This window comes from Xyrauchen texanus, chromosome 36 (assembly GCF_025860055.1).
Source record: "Xyrauchen texanus isolate HMW12.3.18 chromosome 36, RBS_HiC_50CHRs, whole genome shotgun sequence".
In the NCBI taxonomy this organism is placed as follows: Eukaryota; Metazoa; Chordata; class Actinopteri; order Cypriniformes; family Catostomidae; genus Xyrauchen; species Xyrauchen texanus.
This window is the reverse complement of record NC_068311.1, coordinates 35,572,328-35,594,712: the sequence shown is the minus strand read 5'-3', so window position 1 is coordinate 35,594,712 and position 22,385 is coordinate 35,572,328. Positions and strand designations below refer to the sequence as shown.

Sequence of the window (22,385 nt, the reverse complement as noted above, 5' to 3'; positions counted from 1 at the left end):
AGCGCCGTGGCCCATCCCAGTGAGAGCAGATCTCCTCTCTCAAGCTCGCGGCACAATCTGGCATCCCCACCCAGAGCGCTGGGCGCTGCATGCGTGGGTGATCAACGACTACCCGTCGCTCTGCCAGAAGGAGTAATAAATACCATTATACACGCTAGAGCCCCTTCCACAAGAAGACTATGCGTCAAAATGGTCTGTGTTCTCAAAATGGTGCACCGACAGAGACCTGGACCCGCGGACATGTGGGGTGTTGTCGCTGCTCGTATTTCTACAAGAGCTGCTGGATAAGGGCAGATCCCCATCCACGCTCAAAGTGTATGTGGCAGCCGTTGCGGCGTTCGCTGAACCCCTGCACGGCCAGTCATGGGGAAAAAACGAGCTGGTCATCCGCTTCCTTAGGGGAGCTAGAAGGATGAACCCCCCGCGCCCCCCATCGGTTCCTATCTGGGATCTTTCTATAGTTCTCGAAACTATGAAATCCCCCCCTTTCGAACCACTTCAATCTGTGGATTTGAAATACCTTTCACTCAAAACCATTTTTCTGACTGCCCTGTCATCAGTCAAACGTGTGGGAGATCTTCACGCGCTGTCAGTCAGCGCTGCGTGTCTTGAGTTTGGACCAAGTGACTCCAAGGTCATTTTAAAACCTAGACACGGCTATGTTCCCAAGGTGATAGGTACTCCTTTCAGAGCACAGGTCATTTCCCTATCGGCGCTACCAGCATCCAATAGTGAACGCGACGCCAATCTCCTTTGCCCAGTCAGAGCACTGAGATTGTATACCGCGCGCTCCGCCACTTTCAGACGCTCTGAGCAGCTTTTCGTTTCGTTCGGAGGGCGCACCAAAGGTCTCGCCGCCTTGAAACAGACACTATTTAGATGGATAGTGGACGCTATTGCTGCTGCAATACGCGTCAAAAGACCTGCCATGCCCGTTGGGCATTAGGGCTCACTCCACTAGAGGCATGGCATCCTCGTGGGCATGGTCCAGCGGGATTCCCATTCACGACATATGTGTGGCAGCGGGATGGACTTCCCCTCCACCTTTGTCAGATTTTACAATATGGAAGTGCCCGCTCTGCAGGCAAAACTACTAGCGGTTTAATACGCTACAGCTCCCCTGGTGAGCTGCACTGATGGGACACATTCCACACAGACCGGCACCGCCGCTCTGTCGTTCCCTTCCCACTATGTGCTTATATATTACACAAACACTGACCCGCATTCTTGCCGGCCAAATCTTATTTCCCCACTCATAAGGGCTCCCCGGTTCCCCTTAATTCCCTGGGGCTCATACAGTGGATGCTTGACGCGCACGGCGTTGACAATGGGTTCCAGTAGCGTAAGCTAGCTTACGCAATACGAGAGAACCTCTCGTAAGAGAACGTATCGGTTACCTAACGTAACCTCGGTTCTCTCTAGATGAGGGAACGAGTATTGCGTTGCCGGCCGTGCTCACGCCCACGGCTGACTTTTCGCTTCAGTCAATAAAAACCAGGGTTCCAGCCTACGAACTACGCTTATATGCACTCTAGTCACGCCCTTTTGGCGGGCTTTGATGCAGTGAGCGCCGGACGCCTCTCATTGGATGCGAGTTCGCCCAAGCTCGTCTATAGGCTGCAGCAGTTGCCGCAGAGCAACCAATGAGCTCGCTAGCTAGCCCGCTCAAGGTCTGCAGCTGCCGCACTGCGTTGACAATGGATACAAAATTAAAGATAATTTTTTGGCTTCAATATCTCAGAAAAGATGAATCTTTCCCGTAGCGTAAGATAGCTTACGCAATACTCGTTCCCTCATCTAGAGAGAACCGAGGTTACGTTGGGTAACCGATACGTTTTGCCTAATCCGGGCAGTATCATCGCAATTTGCTCGCGCACACAATGAAGTATTAGACCAGATGCATATCATAAAGCCGAATCCCGGACATTTTCGAAAATTTAGAAGACACTCCCATGGTGAAAAGCTGCACATCCTTTTTGCAGACTTTTCATGAGGCTACTCGAGGATTTGGTCCTCGTTTTAACCATAATTTGTATTTTTCATTCTCAAGACAACACTCATTGAAGTGGCAAACTCCCGGCATGTTGTCATCTCCCACTCTGTTCCATCAGAGGGCGCACATCAAAAAAGACACACTGTAGCCACATGCGCAGACACGTGTGGAGTTGTTTTCGTTTTATGCAAAAGGCTTATTTTATCTAAAAAGTGAACTATTCAGTAAGACAGCAAATTATTATGAAAGCAATGCAGTTACAATTTCAAGCAGTTGCAAGCACTTTATCCAAAATCCAAGCAATTTTCAAATCTTGAAAACACTACTTTAAAATTCAAGGATTTCCAGCACCCCTACGAACCCTGGTGCACCTCGCTGTGCACGCGCAGAAATGCTGTCTGTTCGCGCTCCAGTTGTCGATCACGCGAATTGTAGCACTAATTTAGATGTTTATATGGATTTATACAGTTAATCCGCCTGATGTAAAATAAAGGCTAATCAATCAATCAATCAATCAATAGTTTCCGGTACCCCCGCAAGGGCGCCGAGTATATGCATAAATACTGCTTATGACATGTGGGACAAAGCACACTGATATATTGCTGCACTGATTTAAAAATGTACACTTAAAAACTAATGTCATAAGAGGCCAGTTACAGAATCCCCCTGAAATTGACCATCTCATGACACAGAAAAGCCTGCTTTAGAATTAAGAGCCAAAACTTACCTAAGCGTGCTGCCTGAAGTTGGAGCTCTGACTTTAATCTTGAAATATCAGCTTGTCTTGGGGTTAAAAGGCATTGCATGACGAAACTATTCTTTTTTTTTTCACTGTGAGAAAGTGTTTCACTTTGAAGAGTTTGATGCTGCTACAGTGATGACTTGAGTGCCAGTCTGTGGGAGAGTCTCATCACAAGCATCTGTGAACTTCCGCTCTCCTAAAAGTCCCATTCAATAATTTCTCTACACATTACACATTCATTCAAAATTAATTTAATGTCATAATGCAATTTACATTTTCAGAAGAAGCGCAGCAAATGCAATCCGATGTGAAGAGGGTTAGATTTTAAATATTTAAATGTTTTAAAATGTTCAAAAGCTCGTTTTCTGAAAGTGAACTCACTGGAAAAATAGTTCAGATAGTTTAGTCTTGAAAAAAGTCCAGAACATTCTGAGAATGTCATTCAACTGACTTTTCATCTACAGAACAGGGTCAGGCAAATTTAAATGTGTAAAGAAAAGGCATATATAGGTCTAAAAATCTTTTTAATTGTATGCTTTATTAATTTGGTAATTTATTTAATTTAATACAGGGAATTTTGCCAGCATTATTTAAAAGTAAACTAAACAATAATGTCAGAATTGGGCTAGTGTTAAAAAGCATGAATGAGATATTTGTGTTGGCACTCATGGAAGTGTGTGTTTGCAGCATCAGATCTATATGCCGTTAAAATCAATCCATAATCATGTACAATAAACAGTTTTTTAGGATGTATACTGTCATCATGATTAACACAGGCTAACGATTGGGGCAAATTCTGTCACGTGACACTACATTTTAGCATTATTGCCAATTTTCTCGACAAAGTGTTTCCAAACCAGTTTTCACGACATTTGATGTATCAACATAGAGTTTATGTGCTAGAGTTAAATGGAAAAATATTATGATGCCCACTCTATACATTTCTTTTTGTTTTTCTGTTTCAAAAGTGTCTTTTTCTTTGCAATTCTTCCCATAAGTCCTGCACCCCTGAGTCTTCTCTTTACTGTTGTACATGAAACTGGTGTTGAGCGGGTAGAATTCAATGAAGCTGTCAGCTGAGGACATGTGAGGCGTCTATTTCTCAATCTAGAGACTCTGATGTACTTATCCTCTTGTTTAGTTGCACATCTGGTCTTCCACATCTCTTTCTGTCCTTGTTAGAGCCAGTTGTCCTTTGTCTTTGTAGTGTACACCTTTGTATGAATAATTTTTTTTGGGCAATTTAAAGCATTGTATAGCCTTCATTCCTCAAAACAATGATTGACTGATGAGTTTCTAGAGAAAGCTGTTTCTTTTTTGCCATTTTTTACCTAATACTGACCTTAAGACATGCCAGTCTATTGCATACTGTGGCAACTCAAAAACAAACACAAGGACAATGTTAATCTGTACATTATTCCTATCTTTTGGCTGCCAGTGTGTTTGTATATATATATATATATATATTAAAAAAAAGAGGTGAATGAAGAGGAATCTTCATTTGCTTTCTGTGGGTGATTTCATGGGAATGTGGATCTTTCAGACCAATTTGAGAAATGCCTATGGTTTGCATGTTCCACATTTTATCGTAAGTGGGACTCGCACTGGTTTGGTCTTGACTTGGTCTCGATACACTCTGGTCTTGGTTTAGGTGGTTGTGACTACAACACTGCATGAAAGTAAACAACTTTAATCGTTTTTCTATAAAATGGGCAAGACAGAGCAAAGCCTGTATTAGAAGTTTCAGTGAAATCAAAGATCAGCAGTGTAACATACAGCAGCATGAGCGCGCGCACACACACTCATAGTAGTTTAAAATTGTACATTACATTTGCATATTGCACCAGGTCAAAGAGAGGCATCAAAACATCCTATATATCGGGGCCATAGACATTCAAGTTTTACATACTTGATTATAAAATCTTACTTTAGACACAAATCTATATCTTACATTCTCATATACCATCACAGCACAGGAAATGCATAAATAGTTCTCTGAATGTTGGTCCTAGAATCTTTGCATTGCTTTTAATAATCTCATTATATCACAGTACATCTTTTCATTTTCTCTCTCTCTCGCGCGCACGCACGCACGCACGCACGCACGCACGCACGCACGCACGCACGCACGCACACACACACACACACACACACACACACACACACACACACACACACACACACACACACACACACACACACACACACACACACACTCTCTCTCTCTCTCTCTCTCTCTCTCTCTCTCTCTCTCTCGATCTCTCGATCTCTCTCTCTTTCTCAGTGTCCAAATAACATGCACCGTGCATCTATACATCTCCAGTTACACTGCCAAAAATACAAGCAGCAATAGAGGCACAAAGCATGTTATCAGTAGTAGAAAGCTATGATTATTACTGTATGTTCTTTAAAATACAGGCAAACATCAGTGATTACTATCAGTAGAATCGGACATGACAACTAGACTTTGACCTCCACCACATTTTTGGTTGTCTATGTCTTTTGTGTTGAATTTTTAACTAAACGGGCAGCTTCAATCACAAGTTTTGATATGTATGGGTAAAACCCATATTAAAAAAGGCAACAGAATTGGCTATTTCTGTGCACAATACCATTCAATTAAAGGTTTAACTATGATGCAGTACAATTGCTTGCTATGAAGAGAGGAGAGGGGGGACATTGGGGAAGACCCTCTATGTTGACAGTGTTTGTTCAATAATGATCCTTAGTGATGATCTGTGTGCACCCTCCCTATAATTTTTGATTACAGCAATATGTACTTTAATAATAAGTAGCACTATGGCATTTAGGAACAATGCTTAACCATTAAAACACTTAAAACCCATAAAATATTTATATCTATAGCATGATTCCAGTGTTTTGAAGATTATTTCTCAAAATAAAGTAGTATGGCACATACAGTTACAAACAATACAGAAAGTCAAAATGTTTCTTGAGCAGTGAGGCACACGTTAACCCCATGTCGGATTGGTCAGATAAGATGCACTTCCTCTGAGCATGAGCTCTGATTGGTAAAAGTTTGTGAGTCCCAGTACATCAACAAGGCTGTACATCGATATCTCATCGATTCTGGAAAGCCCAAAACTGCCTTGTCCTATCAGAGAACAGACTGAATCACGTGGTTCAAAACTTCCCTGTTTCTCTCAGTAAGGGCAGCCTTGAGTTAAATATGGTTTACAGATTTTTAGCAGAGGACAGAAAGGAATAAGTTCTCTACTTCGTTCCCTCTTTAAGGCCATAACATCTGGTTCCACCAGGATTTCGTATGGTCCCATGGTGGTCAAAAGCAGTTTATATATTCAACAAAATGTAGAAGCTGAGTTTTAGGTTCCTACTGTCGATATCTACAACAAACTGAAGATGCTTCCAATCATTCACATCCATCGGTTTTGACCGAATATTGTTGTATATTGTAGATCATAAATAAGCGGTTTCACATTTCCTGGTGTACCCTGACTTCAGTTTGGAGCCAAATGTGTGTGTTTGGTTGGGTTAGGAAGGGTGAGCCACGTTGTGAGCCATCCAGTTGACTTTTGTCGTCCAACTTTCCCTCAGAGCCTCATCAAACTTCTGCCGGAACTGTTTGAGGGCCTCCTCGTCAGTTTTACCTAAAGCCAGCGAGTCCTGCAGAACACACAAACAGCTGGTGTTATTCCTTAGTGGCTATTCATATTTAAAGCCATTTTTCAATTTACGGTGCTGTTACTTTTACCTTTACCAGGCGAAATTTTGCGGTCTCAGAAGGTGTGGCTGAAACCAGCAAAAAAGCGAATTGCCAAGCAGCCTCTTTTTAATGTTGCACTTTATATTTGTGAGAGTGAACCAAGCAACTTCCTAATGCTCAACGTGGTGAATTCGCCTGTCAAAGTTCACCAAGCTTGAACTTTGATATCCACAAAGGGAAATTCAAGATTGCGCAGTTTCCAATCGAGATGAATGTATTTTGCCCGTGGAACAATGTGGTAATTCGGTAAAAAGGTGAAGTTGACCGTGCATTTAATCACGTGTAGAATATGAATTATAGACATTTACAATTCCATTTCCACTAGTCATGTTATTTGTTGATATCAACAATGAAAAAATTACTACTAGTCAAAAACATTATTGACATCTGTAACTGCATTTTCACTAGCAGAATTTCACAATTATTAATCCGTCATTCACTCCTTTTAAAAACACAATTATCGATATCTATAATTAATTTTGTTCTTACTAGTAATATATATATATATATATATATATATATATATATATATATATATATATATATATATATATTTATAGTAGTACTGTTGAAGTTAATGCAAAAGTCGTTTAACGGCACAAATTCTTTATGCCGTTAACACGTAATATGACCCTTTGAATAAACCGGAGTTCATGAGATCGAGTCAATTCGCACAAACGCCACTAATGTCACATTGACCGCTGGTAAAACAGATGCTGGGAGAGATTATGCTGATACCTGTGTTAAGCATTTGATCAATGTAGCGCAGCAGTAGAACATGCCCGAGAAGCACAGATAGAGATGGGAACTTTGTAACATGATTGCAGCGGCAAGACAGCTGCCATTTGAACACCTGCCTTGCACTGCGAGGCGCGGTACGAAAGTTGCGAGGAGCAGTGCGAGCGCGAAGTGAATGTGTGAGCGCCAGGTGATCGTCTGTGTTCTGTGACTACTACTGGGTCCTTAATTAACATATAATGTGCCAGTAAAGGCAGCCAGTGGAGTTTCTAATGCCCCCTATGGAGTTGGTGCTCTACGCAGACTGTGTAATATGCATAAAGGAAGCGGCGGTACTGGCTAATGGAAACCCTGCTGCTGTGTGCAAGGTTCTGTTACAGTGTCTCTGTTTGATAGTGTGCTAGTCAATGCAGAAGTTGGAGACATTGCTGGAACCCTGCAGGTAATCTACACTATTAAATCCCACTGGGTACAATTGTGAGTTTTTGATGTATTTTGTTTTTTTATGTAATTGTAAATGAGAGTGCAGACGTTTTTTGCACAAGTGGTGCAAATAGTCACATGAAATTTGATTCCACTGTGCTCCTGGAAAGATTATGTCTGTCAAAACTCCATAAAAAGAAGCAAATAAATCCTGTCATACACTTACAACTACCATATTTTGTACATAATTTGAATTGAGTTCATTTTCTGTTGTTCAACTCTGTTGGTGGGGTTGGTTTTGTGTGGATGTCTGAAAATTGTATCTGGATGAAGCATATTTTGTCCACTCATGTTTATAAGATATTGCGATTAATCACGATTAACTACAAAAAAATTATTTATTTAACAACATTTATATCCTGCATGTTATTATGTCGAAAGGGCTTGCAATACTAGCACACCCCTTAAGATTCATCTGGGTGAGAAAGAAAAGACTTTAAAGAAAGTTTCACTTTCCACAAAAGCACCATGTAAGAAAATTGAAGTAATGTACACAACTAGTGCGCTGTATTCCAAATCTTCTAAAGTCATATGATAGCTTTGTGTGAGGAACAGTCTAAGTGTTGTGTTATTATTCACTGAAAACCTTGCCTTGTGTATTAGCGCTCAAGTCTCATTCACGCTTCCACATGTTCAAACTTGGCATGTTCATATTACGTAATTACGTATGGCTTCAGAAGACTTGGAATATGGAACACTTTTATGGTACTTGTCTGTCCTTTTTGTTCAGTTCATTTAATTTCAGTTACAGACACTTTATAGCATGGAAAAGAGCAGCTTGAACATTCTTCAAATCATCTCCTTTTGTGTTCTACAGATACACTGGGGTTTGGAGTCACACAAGGGTAAACTCTTGTATGTTTACCTTTAAATACTGGATATCTTTAACAGATGTGAGCTCCGGCAGGCCTGCTGTGAGCATGAGAGCAAACAGTGTGATGAAGAGATTTCCATTCCTCCTCAGAATCAGATAGGCCTCCTCGCAGTACTGCCGAAAACTACACACAGATTAAGAAAATTATGTTAGATCAATGGCCTGTAACATAAAAAATGACCATTTTTTTTAAACAAGGTATGAATAGTACATTAACAATTAGGGACAGTGATAAAATACAGATAAAGTCAAATTAACATCCATTATCACTAACTTTCCAAATTTCTCAGTATTGCCAGTTTTGCCCTGTTGAATCACATGGATGAAGTCGTGGGTGAGGATGAAAGGTACGCGTTCACGCTTGATTCCAAACTTTGACTTGAAGTTTCCCAGGATATGTCCAAAGTCTATGTGGAAGAGCTGCATTACACATAAACAGACACACACACACACACACACACACACACACACACACACACACACACACGCATTAATTTCCAGTTAGATTAACATTTCTATCAACAGATGTGACAGTGGTAGGAGTTAGCATAACATTGTGTGGCTTCACATTTAGAACAGTTCCGATACCTACCTGACCTGTACTGCGAACCATGATGTTGTCACTATGGCGATCACCAATGCCCAAGACGTAGGTGGCGACACAATAACCGGCACACGATAGCGTGAACTCCTCAATGGCTTTGTCCAAAGCATCACTATGTCAACACATCACATCACCAATCAGTTGTGAATCATATAGCAGCTATATTTAAACAAGACTATGACACTGGCTGATATTATTATACATTTAAACTCATAGTATTACATTTTTACATTAATCAAGAACTCTACAGATGCCTGAACTGAAGGAACCGATTATAGTAGTATAAGATCTAGCAGTAAAATCAAGCAACAGTATCGGTCCACTTTTTCACCCATCTTGGTTCTGGAAGTATTTTTCCTATTCATTTTTTCCATAGGAATTTCGTATAATAAGACATGAACCAAACCAACCAGCTCCGAGATGAATCACAACATTACAAACTTTGATTTGAAGCAAAATTATTTGAAAATCAGACAAGAAGACTTGTGCACTTAACGTCTTTAATGAGGGAATGGACTACAATCCCATGAAGCATTGCGAATGATGTAATTGAAAAAAATATATATTATTTGTTGATTATTGGTATAGAAACAGTGCATTTCAAGTTTATTGCAAAATATTCAGATGCATACAATTCTATCAGTCGTATAGGAGTGTAGGGAGACCGACTCAATTGCGCCATTTTACTTGGGGACTATGGTGCGGTTCTTCCCCAGAAATTACACTTTTAAACACGCTTTTTAAATAATTGTGGACTGATGACTTCAACAGAAGCATACAGCATTGTATAAAGTACCAAATTGTCATACTTAAGTAAAAGAGTAAAAGTAAAGATAACTTTAAGTAGCTCATGACAAAAATATTCAAGTAACTGATTAATTGTACTTAAAATTGAATATTCCAGGTTCAATACAAGTAAAGCTCAATCAACAGCATTTGTAGAATGGTGTTGAGTACTACAAAAACTTTAAAAAAGCAAAAATCTGAGTTAAAGTGAGACATATACAATGGAAGTGAATGGGGCCCATTCAATTCAGTTTCAAAAGTATAGCCAACGACATAAACAATATGTGTGAACAGGATTTTAGTGTGATAAAATCACTTCTTAACCTTTTCTGTGTAACATTTACAAGCCACATGCAAGTTACATTTACAGTTGTGTTATTTTTTCTTTGTTCAAAAAGTAACAAAAGTGTCTGGAGAAACCGAGTAAAAGTATACATTTACTCCTCAAAATGTCGTGCAGTAAAAGAGAAAGTCATCAGATATATTTATACTCAAATGAAGTCTCTCTTTATATGTTGGTTGGTTGATACACTCATTTTTTTCCCATGGTAAGAATATAGTAAAAATACAACAACAATGTATTTGTAATTACACAAGTGCTTTACTACCACTAAACCCTTAAAGTATTAGAATAATGTTAGTATTAAGGAACACCATTCATAAGAGACTTAAAGGTATAGTGTAACTCACCCAGAGTTTTTGTCTTTGAGCCAGTTCAACAGAGCGTCTTTATTGAAGGCGGCCGCGGCGGCCATGTTGCTGCTTGTTTTTTGGATGTTAGCGATTGTATCGGCTGAAGAGACCACCTCAATCAGACCTGAATGATCTCCTGTTGCCAAGCAACCATAAGGCACAATTCTACAAAAGACAAAATATGAGGGAAAGTCATTATTTGAAAAATGACTTAAACTTGAAATTGATATCTCTGATAAATTGACAAATGCTGTCAATTGAGCTTAATCTGTACTGAACCCAGAATGTTCCTTTAAGAACACTTAAAGTTGGAGTAAATGATTCCTGAGAAAGACTGTTGATATTTGATCTCAACAGCCAAACAAACACACCCCTCTTCAGTGCTCCTTCAGAAGCCCCACCCCCCAAATACATGCATGTGCAATAGTGTTGTGTGGATCGGTCTGATCCATTTACAGAGCCCGTGATGTGTACAAACACCAGATTTTTTTTGCACACACACAGAATGGACAGCTAGCAGACCATGAAGAGATATTTGTGTAATTTGACAAAAAACTGAATTGGATTAAAATGACTTCCTCCGCCTTTGAACACCAGAGGGAGCCAGTTCTATATTTTACTCTTTAAAGGGATAGTTCACCCAAAAAATGAAAACCCTCTCCTTTGTTTGCCCTCTTGCCATCCTAGATGTGTATGAACACAAATTAATATTTTAAAAGAATATTTAAGCTCTGTAGGTCCATACAATGCAAGAGAATGGTGACCAGAAATTTAAAGCTCCAAAAAGCACATAAAGGCAGCATAAAAGTAATCCATCAAACACCAGTGATTTAATCAATGTCTTCAGAAGTGATCCAATCGGTTTTGGGCGAGACCAAAATATAACTCCATTTTCACTGGAAATCTTGACAGCAGTCTCCTTGACATTCATGATTTCAAGCTCGAGTGCTAAATGGCTCAAGGAAGTGTAATCGAGCTTGAAATAATGATTGTGCTTAGAGACTCCAATGGCAAGATGTACAGTGAAAAAGGAGTTATATTTTGGCGTGTTTTCAAAATCAGTGCTTGAAGTGGAAGAAATAAAGTGCAGGTAAATATGTTTTTTTTAAAATGATGAATACATTTGGGGGTTTATACTCTATGGCAGGGCTCTTTAACTACTCACTTGCAAAGGCTAGATTACCCAGATGAAATTCAATGGGAGCCAAACTTTTTTTTTTACATATTTATCTTACCTAACATTTTCAAATGGTAATTGACACAAAAAAAAAACACTGTTAATAATGTGCATTTACATTTAAACAGTTAGGGGTATTTAATTAACATTTTCAGCTCTGGTCATATATTCCTTCATAAGATCTGGCTGAAGAACAAACATGACTTCAAACCCTCAATTAATAAATAGGTTTTGATTCAATTGACATGGAAAATAAACGCATACTTTGTAGGGTTATTTTTTATTAAAAGTGAGGAAGAACATTTAGATCTGCTTAAGTCTATATCTTTGACAATATCAACCCACATCAGAAAACTATGGCAATCTAAGGCAGAACTTTGTCTTTACATAAAATAAATGTAAAACTGAGAAAATGTCTGTTCTTCCTTTTTCTCTATTATCCTCCCATTTAATGAGAAAATTCACCTTTCCTTGTTCTGCGCATATGATGAGTTTGTGCAAATGCCAGACACTTGTGCAGATAATCTTTAGTAAATGGAGAACAAACTGATTTGATGATGTTTGAGAACTCATCTGTATACACAATATACTGCAGATATGCTCACTGAATATAAACCCAACAGATCACTCAGATCATTAGGATCACATCAGCTAGAAATACCAAGGGTTCACTCTAAGCAAGGAAAGTCTGCTTTTAGCTATTATGCCAGCCGCAGCTGGAACCAGCTTCCAGAAGAGATCAGATGTGCTCCTACAGTAGTCACATTCAAATCCAGACTCAAAACACATCTGTTTAGCTGTGCATTTACTGAATGAGCACTGTGCCACTGTGTGTCCAACTGTTTGTACTGTATTTTATTTTACATTCTAAACTGTTTCAATTATTCTTATTTTTTTATTCTTATTTTAATCTCTTCTATGTAAAGCACTCTGAATTACCATTGTGTATGAAATGTGCTATATAAATAAACTTGCCTTGCCTATATTAAATCAAAAATATTCAGGACACATGCATGTATGCAGGTTCAGTGACGCTTCACGTTATCACTTTTAATGAGCACTACAGAAGCTGAACAGATGAAAACACCCACAGTTTTAATCACCACAGATTAAAAACTTGAAGAATGGAGAATCAAAGCAATCTTTCTGGTGAATTTTCTTTGAAGTATAATTTTTCATCATCGATTTATCTATAGTTTAAAAAGGTTGTGCATATGAACGGACATCACTTCAATAACAGCGGCGATGTATTTGTTTGAACAGAGTACTCAGAAATCAAACAGAAACATAGAAGAGGCTACAGGCATCCACAGTCACACTCTGTCCTAACCGGACAGCAAACGACACGCGATAAAAGGTATATTTTCTATGGTAATCAGATTTTTCAGTTTTTGCAGAAATCAATTTTTGTCCCAACACACAATGACGAGTGACGGTACATTCTATCGATCGCTTGTTTTCTATTTTCAGCATTGTGTTAGTAACTCCATTCACTGTGAACTGGCACTAGTCCAAAAACTAAAAAAAACAAAGGCTGGGCATAGAAATGCACAAATTCTTCAACTACAGACTATTCAGACATGTTTAGTAAGTTCTGTTCTCTGTTTTGTGCACAGCTGTGTTGTGTTCTGTTGTCGCTATCGTCGTGGCATACCTGTTTTAGATAAACAACGAGTTTTCTCTTGAACGCCCCAATGTCACGAAGGGCTGCGTGAACTGTTGCTCTCATGTCCTATCATGACCGTGCACAGGAGATCAACGGTCAATGAACATTTTCACTAAAAAATACATTTGATTTCTCACCAAACATTATTATATGCTTTCATAATAATCTTCAGTCTCATTGAATAATTACAGTAATAAATATAATAAGACTTCTAAATGATACTTTTGTGTTCTTTTGAAGCTTGAAGAGGTGGTCACTAACTGCCATACAGATACATAAATGATGATGAAAGCCAAAATATTAACTGCCGTAGATCAATATATACTCAGCGGTCCATAATTTTATAGGAGTGTCAAAAAGACACATTTTCACCTGTGATTTTGGAGCAAAGTCACACGCACACACACTCACAGTCACTCACTCTACCTGAGGTCCAGATTGGCCTCCTTCCACAGCAGGTCCATCAACCTCAAGATCTGTAGAGTCAACATGTCCTGTCTCAGGTCTGAGAAAGATTTTTTAAGTTATTTTTATTAACTCAAACCTTTATGAATTAATGTAATTCTCATTCCAACCCATTTCTCTCACCATCTCCATTTTTGAAGATGATCCCCAGTGTATCTCCTCCCAGAAGCTTGTTATTGTAAACAATCCAGAGGGGTTTCATTTTAGAGTCCATATACCTGCATCTCTCCACACTGCCAAAGACAGAGAAACAGAGCTTGAAAATGCTCATCATTATGCTGTTTAAAATGAGTAAGCAAAGAGAGGCTGTGTTACTTAACCATTACTTAACCATGGTGAAATCAATGTAATGCGAGAGGTTCGAGGGGCTTTTATAAAATGGCAGCAACAGCACTATGATAAAAGACACCAATGTTCAAAACATAATTACATTTATTAAAGTCAAAAGTAAATACATATTTACTCCATTTACTTTTTTTAATCCTAGTCTTAAGTCCTGTTCACACCAAACCCGTTTTTTTTAAGAAAGACCATTGTGGAAGCGGTGGCGTGGCCGAGCGCTACTTGTAACAAAATACATGTGCAAATAAATATCCAACAGCACTCTTTACTCATCTCATTCACATAAACACAGATTATACAGTATACTCCTCAAAATGCATAAACATCATGGAAAGAACATATATATATATATATTAATATCTAAGAGCTGAATGGGACGGACAGGAGGTATAACAACAGCACCATCTACTGTACAGGAGAAAAATAGTTTTTAGTTTTATCTTTTTATATACTCCGTGTGAATAGGTCCTCCGTCAGAGGTTTGTCTCGCAAAATTGTCACGGATTTGGTGTGAACAGGCCTTTAATGTGAACAATTAATTTTAAAAGTAACAACAATATTACATAATCAATAAATAATTTTCCACCAGTTTATATTGGTCACAGTTCCTCTGTGAGTATTGTAAGGCTGCAATGGTACACAAGATTTAGAGTTCACGATTCAGTATGATTTCGGTCTTGAAATTATTTATTTTCAGGGCTGTTGATTTACGGCATTATTTCAGTGTGAAAAAAAAAAAAAGTTACAATAATGAACAATCATGTTCCCGGATCGTAATGAATATTATTACCATTGGAGCAATTCAAGTTTGAAGTACCACCTGTTTTCTTCAGGGGGCAATAAGTGAAACTCCAGATATATAGGCAACATGCAGCTTATACAGAGAACAAACTCAGGCTAACAGGTCATGTCTTGAAGGGATCCCTCTCTCGTCAACTTCTCACACATGCACATTCTGCTCGATATCACAGTATTAATGATGGAAAGCATTAGAAACTTCAGTAATATAACATTATTACTATTATTATTATCATCATCATCACAGTGTGGCTATTTGCACTGAAATAGTCTGGTGGAAACAAAGAAATGAAAGATAAACTGCTCCGAGAGTCTCTTATGCCGTCTCTACGATGGCATAAGTGTGATAAGATGGTGTGAATGTGATTTTTCCATGTGGATGACCTGGGTTCTAATCCAACATTTGACCCAGTTTTCCTCAACCGCTCTTAATATCTTTCTTTAATACTAATAATAATAAATAAAATGAATAGGTTGATTTCCACACAGTGATAGGTTGGTGTAGGGTGTCTGCGGGACTCTCAATAAAAACACTGCAGTGACGCCCTGTTAGTATTTAATAAGGGGTGCAAATAGCCTATGCCATATTATAATTATTTTTATAGAACTTCTGTTGTCTTCTTGAAATCTCATTTGCATCCCATGTTTCTTGGATACAGTCATATTTTGAAATAAGTTAATGTTAAGGCACATATTACTTTAAATCTTAGATTCTACTATTGTGACTTAATTGACATCAATATTAATTCATAAATTAAAAAGTGTGTTGAAAAAAAAAAAAAAAACACTAGCTGTTGTTTAAAGAAAATGTAAAACAAATCTTGTGGAGATTTTGTTTTTGTTCCACAGCTTGCACTCCTTTCTAGATGAATCGCAAAGAAAAAATGCAAAGAAATGTGTCCCCACTCAAGATATCCGTCCACTGATGTGCGGATGCAATCTTTATTTATTAAAATATAAAGTTGGTTGGATTAGAACCCGGGACTTCTTATAAGAGGGGTGAATATGTTACCACTTGACCACCCAGTCAGACTCTCAACATGCTGACTAATGTACTTCTCCAGTGACCAACAATATCTCCTGACCGAAAGTAGCAGACGTAGAGCTAACGTTATCAAATGTATTATGTGAAATATGTATTTTAGAGCTTGAATTGATCATCAAAACAGCCAATTTAAAATAATCTTTTACGAGCACTCCTCTTCGCTCTTCATTTCATGCAAGAATCTCACCAGATGGACGAGAGAGGGGTCTATTCTAGGCATGACCTTGCGTTCAAACATGGCTGGACGGAGCGCAATTCCGAATTCAGGTATCTTGAGACATGTTGTTCTTAGTTTCAAACTGTTTAACTTCACACAGCAACCAAAAATGTAAATTCAGTCATTGTTTACTCACCCCTGTGTTGTCGTAATCCTATATGACTTTCTTTATCTTAACACAAAGGGAGAAGCTGTGAAAAATGTTGTGCTCAGTGATGTCATACAATGGCAGTTTATGGTGACCACCACTTCAAGACTGCGCCCCATGTTATCTTTCTCGGTGGCTGAAAAACTGATCAATACTTTTGTTTGTTCTGGTATTGATTATTGCAATGCTTTACATGTTGGGGTCTCTAAATCTGGACTAGGACCAGGACAAGTGATCTCATCACTCCTGTCTTGGAGTCCTTGCACAGGCTCCCTGTCATGTTTCGGGTAGACTTTAACTTTTTTAACTGTTCCTCCTACTTGTGTACGTTCTGTTGGTGACAGGGCGTTCTCTTCTTTTGCTCCAAAACTGTGGCATTCTCTTCCCTCTGAGGTTAGACATGCTGAATCTTTTAATATTTTTAAATCTTCACTTAGGGTTGCTTTTCTGTGATTATTATTGTATTCTTTTTAAACTGAAATAAATAAAAGAAAACATGCAATCAAAACAATGTATTTAAATTTTTCTCTGGTAAAGCGTTTTGCAATGCAACTTTTAAAGATGCTATAGAAAATAAAGTTTTCTTACACACACAAACACACATGTTGTGTTTCCATGTTTTATGGGGACTTTCCATAGACATAATGGTTTTTATACTGTACAAACTTTATATTCTATCCCCTAAACCTAACCCTACCCCTAAACCTAACCCTCACAGAAAACTTTCTGCATTTTTACCTTTTCAAATAACATAATTTAGTATGATTTATAAGCTGTTTTCATCATGGGGACCGACAAAATGTCCCCACAAGGTCAAAAATTTCGGGTTTTACTATCCTTATGGGGACATTTGGTCCCCACAAAGTGATAAATACACACTCACTCACACACACACAAACACACCTTACAAACATGTCTAAAGAGTTTGTAGTGGATGAATAGATGCATTCCCATGACCAGCCCTATTTGTTTGAAACAGAGTCCTCCATTAAACAGAGAGATGGGGCTGAAAGTAGCTACAGTCACACTGTGTCCTACTCAGACAGCAAATGAAACACAATAAAAGTGATCTTTAATATCTAATCATAGTTTTTTGGTCCTAAGCAGCTGTGGCGAGCAACGGGAGATTCTGTCGATCATTTGGTTTCCATATTTACAAAAAAGTTGAGACAGGCGTGTGTTTACCGCTGTGAAACACCACCATTACTTCTAATAACACTTATTAAGCATTTAGGCACTGAATACACAAGTTTGTTAAGTTTAGAAAGTGGAATTTTCCCCCATTCATCCATTATGCAGGTCTTTAGCTGCACAGTTGTACGTGATCATTGTTGCCGGATGGTGTGCGTCATAATGTGCCACACATTCTCAATTGAAGACAGGTCAGGACTGCAGGCAGGCCAATCTAGCACCCGCACTCTCTGCTTATTCGACGAGTTTGTGGTTTGATGTAGTCCTGCTGAAAAATGCAAGGATGTCCCTGGAAAAGACGGTGCTAGATGGCAGTATATGTTGCTCCAAAATTTGTACATATCTGTCCGCATTCATGGTGTGCTTACAGATGTGCGAGTTACCCAAGCCATGGGCACTGACACACCCCTGGCCCATATCAACACTGGCTTTTGGACCTGACGCTGATAACAGCTTGGATGGTCCAAGCCGTTGTTTGGCTCCGATAACAACGGCTGTGTTTTACAAAAACTGTTTTACATGTGGACTCTTTGGAACAAAAACTTTCCATCTAAGATGAGAGTGAGCCCAGAGAAGTTGGCAGCGCTTCTGGACAGTGTTGATGTATGGCTTCTGCTTTACATAGTAAAGCCTTAACTTGCATCTGTGGATGCAGCGGCGAGTGGTGTTGACTAAAAAAGGTTTACTAAAGTAATCCCAAACACATGTTAATTATATCCATTACAGAAGAATGACGTTTAAGACAGATGTCTGAGGGATCGGAGATCACACACATTCAGAAGTGGTTTTCGTCTTTTCGTTTTTGGAGCGTGTTGTTTGGAATCGTTTTTTGGAGCATTTCATCTGATTTGAAATGAATGTACATTAAAAAATAAAACGAATAAATTCACATGGTAAAACATCATATAATGTTTAGTTGTAGAGCTTTCAATATAGCAAAGGGTGAATATCATTTACAAATCAAAAAGCGATGTTGTGTTTTCTGTTATTATTATCACTGGTTGTCTTGTTGAAGCGAAACAAAACCAGTTTTCGCTTGAATGCCCCATCTCGTGTGTTGCGTCACTACTGCTGTTCTCGTGCAAAGTAGGGCTGTTCGATTCCAGAAATTTGGGAATCGACTCGGATTCCTGGTTTTGGAATTGATGGGACACTAACTCAACTCTACAATCACCTTGTTGCAGACTTGTGTTGTAATATCGGGGAAGTTGATATTGTATGCCAAATTACGGTCACAAATTTGGCATGATGATTAAAAGTTGAATCCAAAGTAAAACTACTACTAGTAGACTATGCAGGTCTGGAACGCAGATGTGGTGAAGGGCTTGTGTGAGTGCTTTATACAGATGAACAAATGGAGTGAATTTACAGATGCTGACGGACTATAAAAGACTCAGAGTCAGGTTGATGATTGTTAAGATGCAGTCACTTTATAATCCTTTCGTAAACTGTATTAGTGCTGTTAGGCTTCTTAAATGTGTTTTTCAGTAAAGCAGGAAATAAACACAGTCCAAAAATATCAACCGGTTTCCCCCGAAAACATTTAGAGTTGATTCTCCATTCCTGGCGCCTCTGATTTTTCTGTCCTTTTGAAGCTTGAAGAGGTGGTCACCATAAACTGCCATTGTATGACATCACGGAGCACAACATGTTTTCACAATTACTCCCTTTGTGTCATATAGGATTAAAACAAAACAGGGGTGAGTAAACAATGACTGAATTTACATTTTTGTGTGAACTATCCCTTTAAAGCTCCGTTTATGACGTGATGCAAAAGCATTTGACGCATGTGCACTCTGTCTAAGAAAAGCCCTTGTATTAAATCTATTTTAGACTGATTGACTAATTCAGTTACAAAATAGATTGCTGTGAACTGTCGGCCAATGATATGCGTATGTTCAATAATGTGGAAATAAACAATATTTTGACTTCTAATGCCACTTTTTATCTTGCCTTATCAATGCTTAACTTGTGTGCCACAAAAATGTAATGCATTTTAATTATCTGAATTATATATATATATATATATATATTTACTATTATATAATATAACTATTTATAATTATTAAATCATTATATATTGAATGATTGTTATTTAAAAGGACTTGCTCAGCAAATATTGATATATGGGATCAATTGAGATTGATCGGAATAATCAGGCATATAATGCAATTTGATTTAAAATTTGAATCTATTGACAAACCAATTTATTTTACAAACTGAGAGTCAGCAACAATTCTTATTTGTATATAATTCTCCAACAAAATTACAAACACTAGAGTTTTTTTTTTTTTATATCTGCAATATATATATAAAAAAATAATAAGGCTACATCATAATAATTGTAATAAACTTAAGACATTAGCAATGCATATTTTTGTTTCAGGAAAATTAGAATTGAAATGTAATTGGCATCTCTGCAGCAACAAGTAATCACATCGTTCATTACAGCTTTTGCTTGGTCAGAACCGCTCAATTTTAGTTGAGTTGCTCCAAAATATTGTTTTATTCTGTGCAAGCCAAGCAGGTTTGGGTGTAATCGGATTACAAATGAATTAGTTACTGTAGTATAATGACATTTGTAGTCAAAAAGCAGTGTAACACATTACATTTTAAATTCTTGTAATCAGATTACATTTACAGACTTTCAAAGAGGTCATTTCACTTTTAAGAACATTAATGGTCAACACATTTTTAGATAATATTTATATAAAATACAGAAAACATGATTTAAAAAATATTTTTCATATTTGATTTTTTTTTTTACTAAGGACCAAAACAAAAAGGACATACACCAATCAAATATTTAAAGACACTCAATAAAATAAAATGCACACAGGATGCCATTTGTTTAATATTATAATACTTTAACCCATCCCATTTCTGTGGAAAAGTGGAAAAAAGTTTCTATGCAACTATGAGTTTTTTAGAAAGTAACTTAATAGAAAGGTAATTAGTCTTTTATTACTTTTTAGATGAAGTAATCTGAAAAGTAATCTGATATTAATTTATGAGAAATAATGAGTAATCTATAGTGAATAACTTACCGAACACTGATGCTAAGCATGTATACGTAATGCACTGTACCGAATACATGTACCGTTGCAGCCCTAACATACGTTTAAAACATCTTCGAACACGGCTTATCCAGAACTCTTCATTTTATACACTCTATACACACAACATAAACACAAACACAAAGATCTTACTTGACTCCAGCGAGCAGAATGTTAGGATTGAGGGGAGAGTACAGGTCAGAAAGTGTCTCAATAAAACCCGTCTGCCTAAGGCACGTCATCATGGCCTCTTTAAGATGAGCTTCTTTTGTCTTGTTCTTTGTTTTTATGGTGCCCAGTTTAATCAGCTCATTCACTGCTTTCAGCTTACTGACAGCTTCAACCTATAAAATACCAATCACACAACATTGTGTACGGTTAGATTCCAGTCCTTTAACTGCTGTTATTACATGTCCTGGAGTGCATTAAGAGGGAACAAATCGTGCCTTTGTTCGGCAACGTCATAAAGGAGTTTATATCTCATCACTGAAATCGTTTGTCCATGTCTGATATTTGCCCTAATTATTATTGCAACCGTTTCCCCACTTAAAGCTGATGTAATTTCTGTGACACTATAGCGCCACCGAATGGAATTGCAAAAATAATGTTCTCAAAACAGATTTCCGAATACGCCCCTCATCTGCGTTGTCCCGCCCCAAACTTACACTATTGGTTTAAATAATTGAATTTATGTTTAATTAGAGTTTCTGAGACACTACATCTATAAATGGCTTACTATTAGTTGACTCTGCCTATTAAGCGGGGATAGGAAAAATATTTAAACACTGAAAAAGTTACATAAACATACTTCAAAATTGTTCCAAGAGAAAACAATTGAACATCCTCCTTTTAGATTTTGAATCAATCACATTAGATTTCTGCTTAATACACAATGCTTTAAGAAACAGATTTGCTTTTCATGTATAGCTTTGGAACTGTATAGTTTATTTCGGAATGAAATGGTCGCACCCAAATGTTTTTTTTTCAAACTTGGTTTAATTCGCTCAAAATTTGGCATGCTTCATAGAGACACTTCTGTTAAAGTAGAAATTTTAAATAATTAAATTCTTTAACAGATATCAGCCAATTACATGTTTGGGTGTGGCCAATATTAAACTATACCTATATCTGTAAACTTAAAAGAATATTCCAGGTACGATACAAGTTGAGCTCACTCGATTACCACTAAAACATTTATTTTGTCTTGTCCGAACTTTTCTTTAAAAATACAAATGAAATCAATCTGGATTCCAGTGAGGCACTTACAATGGTAGAGAATGGGGCCAATCTGTAAACACTGAGATACTCACTTTTTCAAAAGTATAGTCACGTATCTTAAAGATGTAAACAATCGGCATGTTAACATGATTTTAATGTGATAAAATCACTTACTAACCTTTTCTGTGTAAAGTTATATCCAATATTACAACTTCGTTGCCATGACGACATAACACCATTAATCCTAAAAAAAACTCAAATAAAATGATGATTTAAACAACTTTACAGCTCAAATAATACCCATGTTTTAACAGAAGAATTAATATAAGTGCTTTTATAAAATTCTAAGCTTCACATTTCTGTCTTTAAACTTTCCAAAAATTGGCCCATTCAGTTCCATTGTA

The 22,385-nt window shown here is 37.7% G+C and overlaps 1 protein-coding gene across 1 annotated transcript in view; it reads right to left on the bottom strand.

Annotated features, from left to right (window-relative positions):
* Positions 1-3,337: 3,337 nt before the first annotated feature.
* Positions 3,338-22,385, bottom strand: part of LOC127629834 (phosphatidylinositol 4,5-bisphosphate 3-kinase catalytic subunit beta isoform-like) — a 110,056-nt gene continuing 91,008 nt past the window's right edge. Inside the window, exons 17-24 of the mRNA XM_052107101.1 lie at positions 20,917-21,107; positions 14,090-14,199; positions 13,928-14,006; positions 10,656-10,823; positions 9,168-9,291; positions 8,850-8,995; positions 8,567-8,699; positions 3,338-6,380 (exon numbers count right to left, since the gene is read on the bottom strand). Of these exons, the coding sequence (XP_051963061.1) occupies positions 6,249-6,380; positions 8,567-8,699; positions 8,850-8,995; positions 9,168-9,291; positions 10,656-10,823; positions 13,928-14,006; positions 14,090-14,199; positions 20,917-21,107 (1,083 nt within the window). The 3' untranslated portion in view covers positions 3,338-6,248. The remainder of the gene's footprint in view (positions 6,381-8,566; positions 8,700-8,849; positions 8,996-9,167; positions 9,292-10,655; positions 10,824-13,927; positions 14,007-14,089; positions 14,200-20,916; positions 21,108-22,385) is intronic.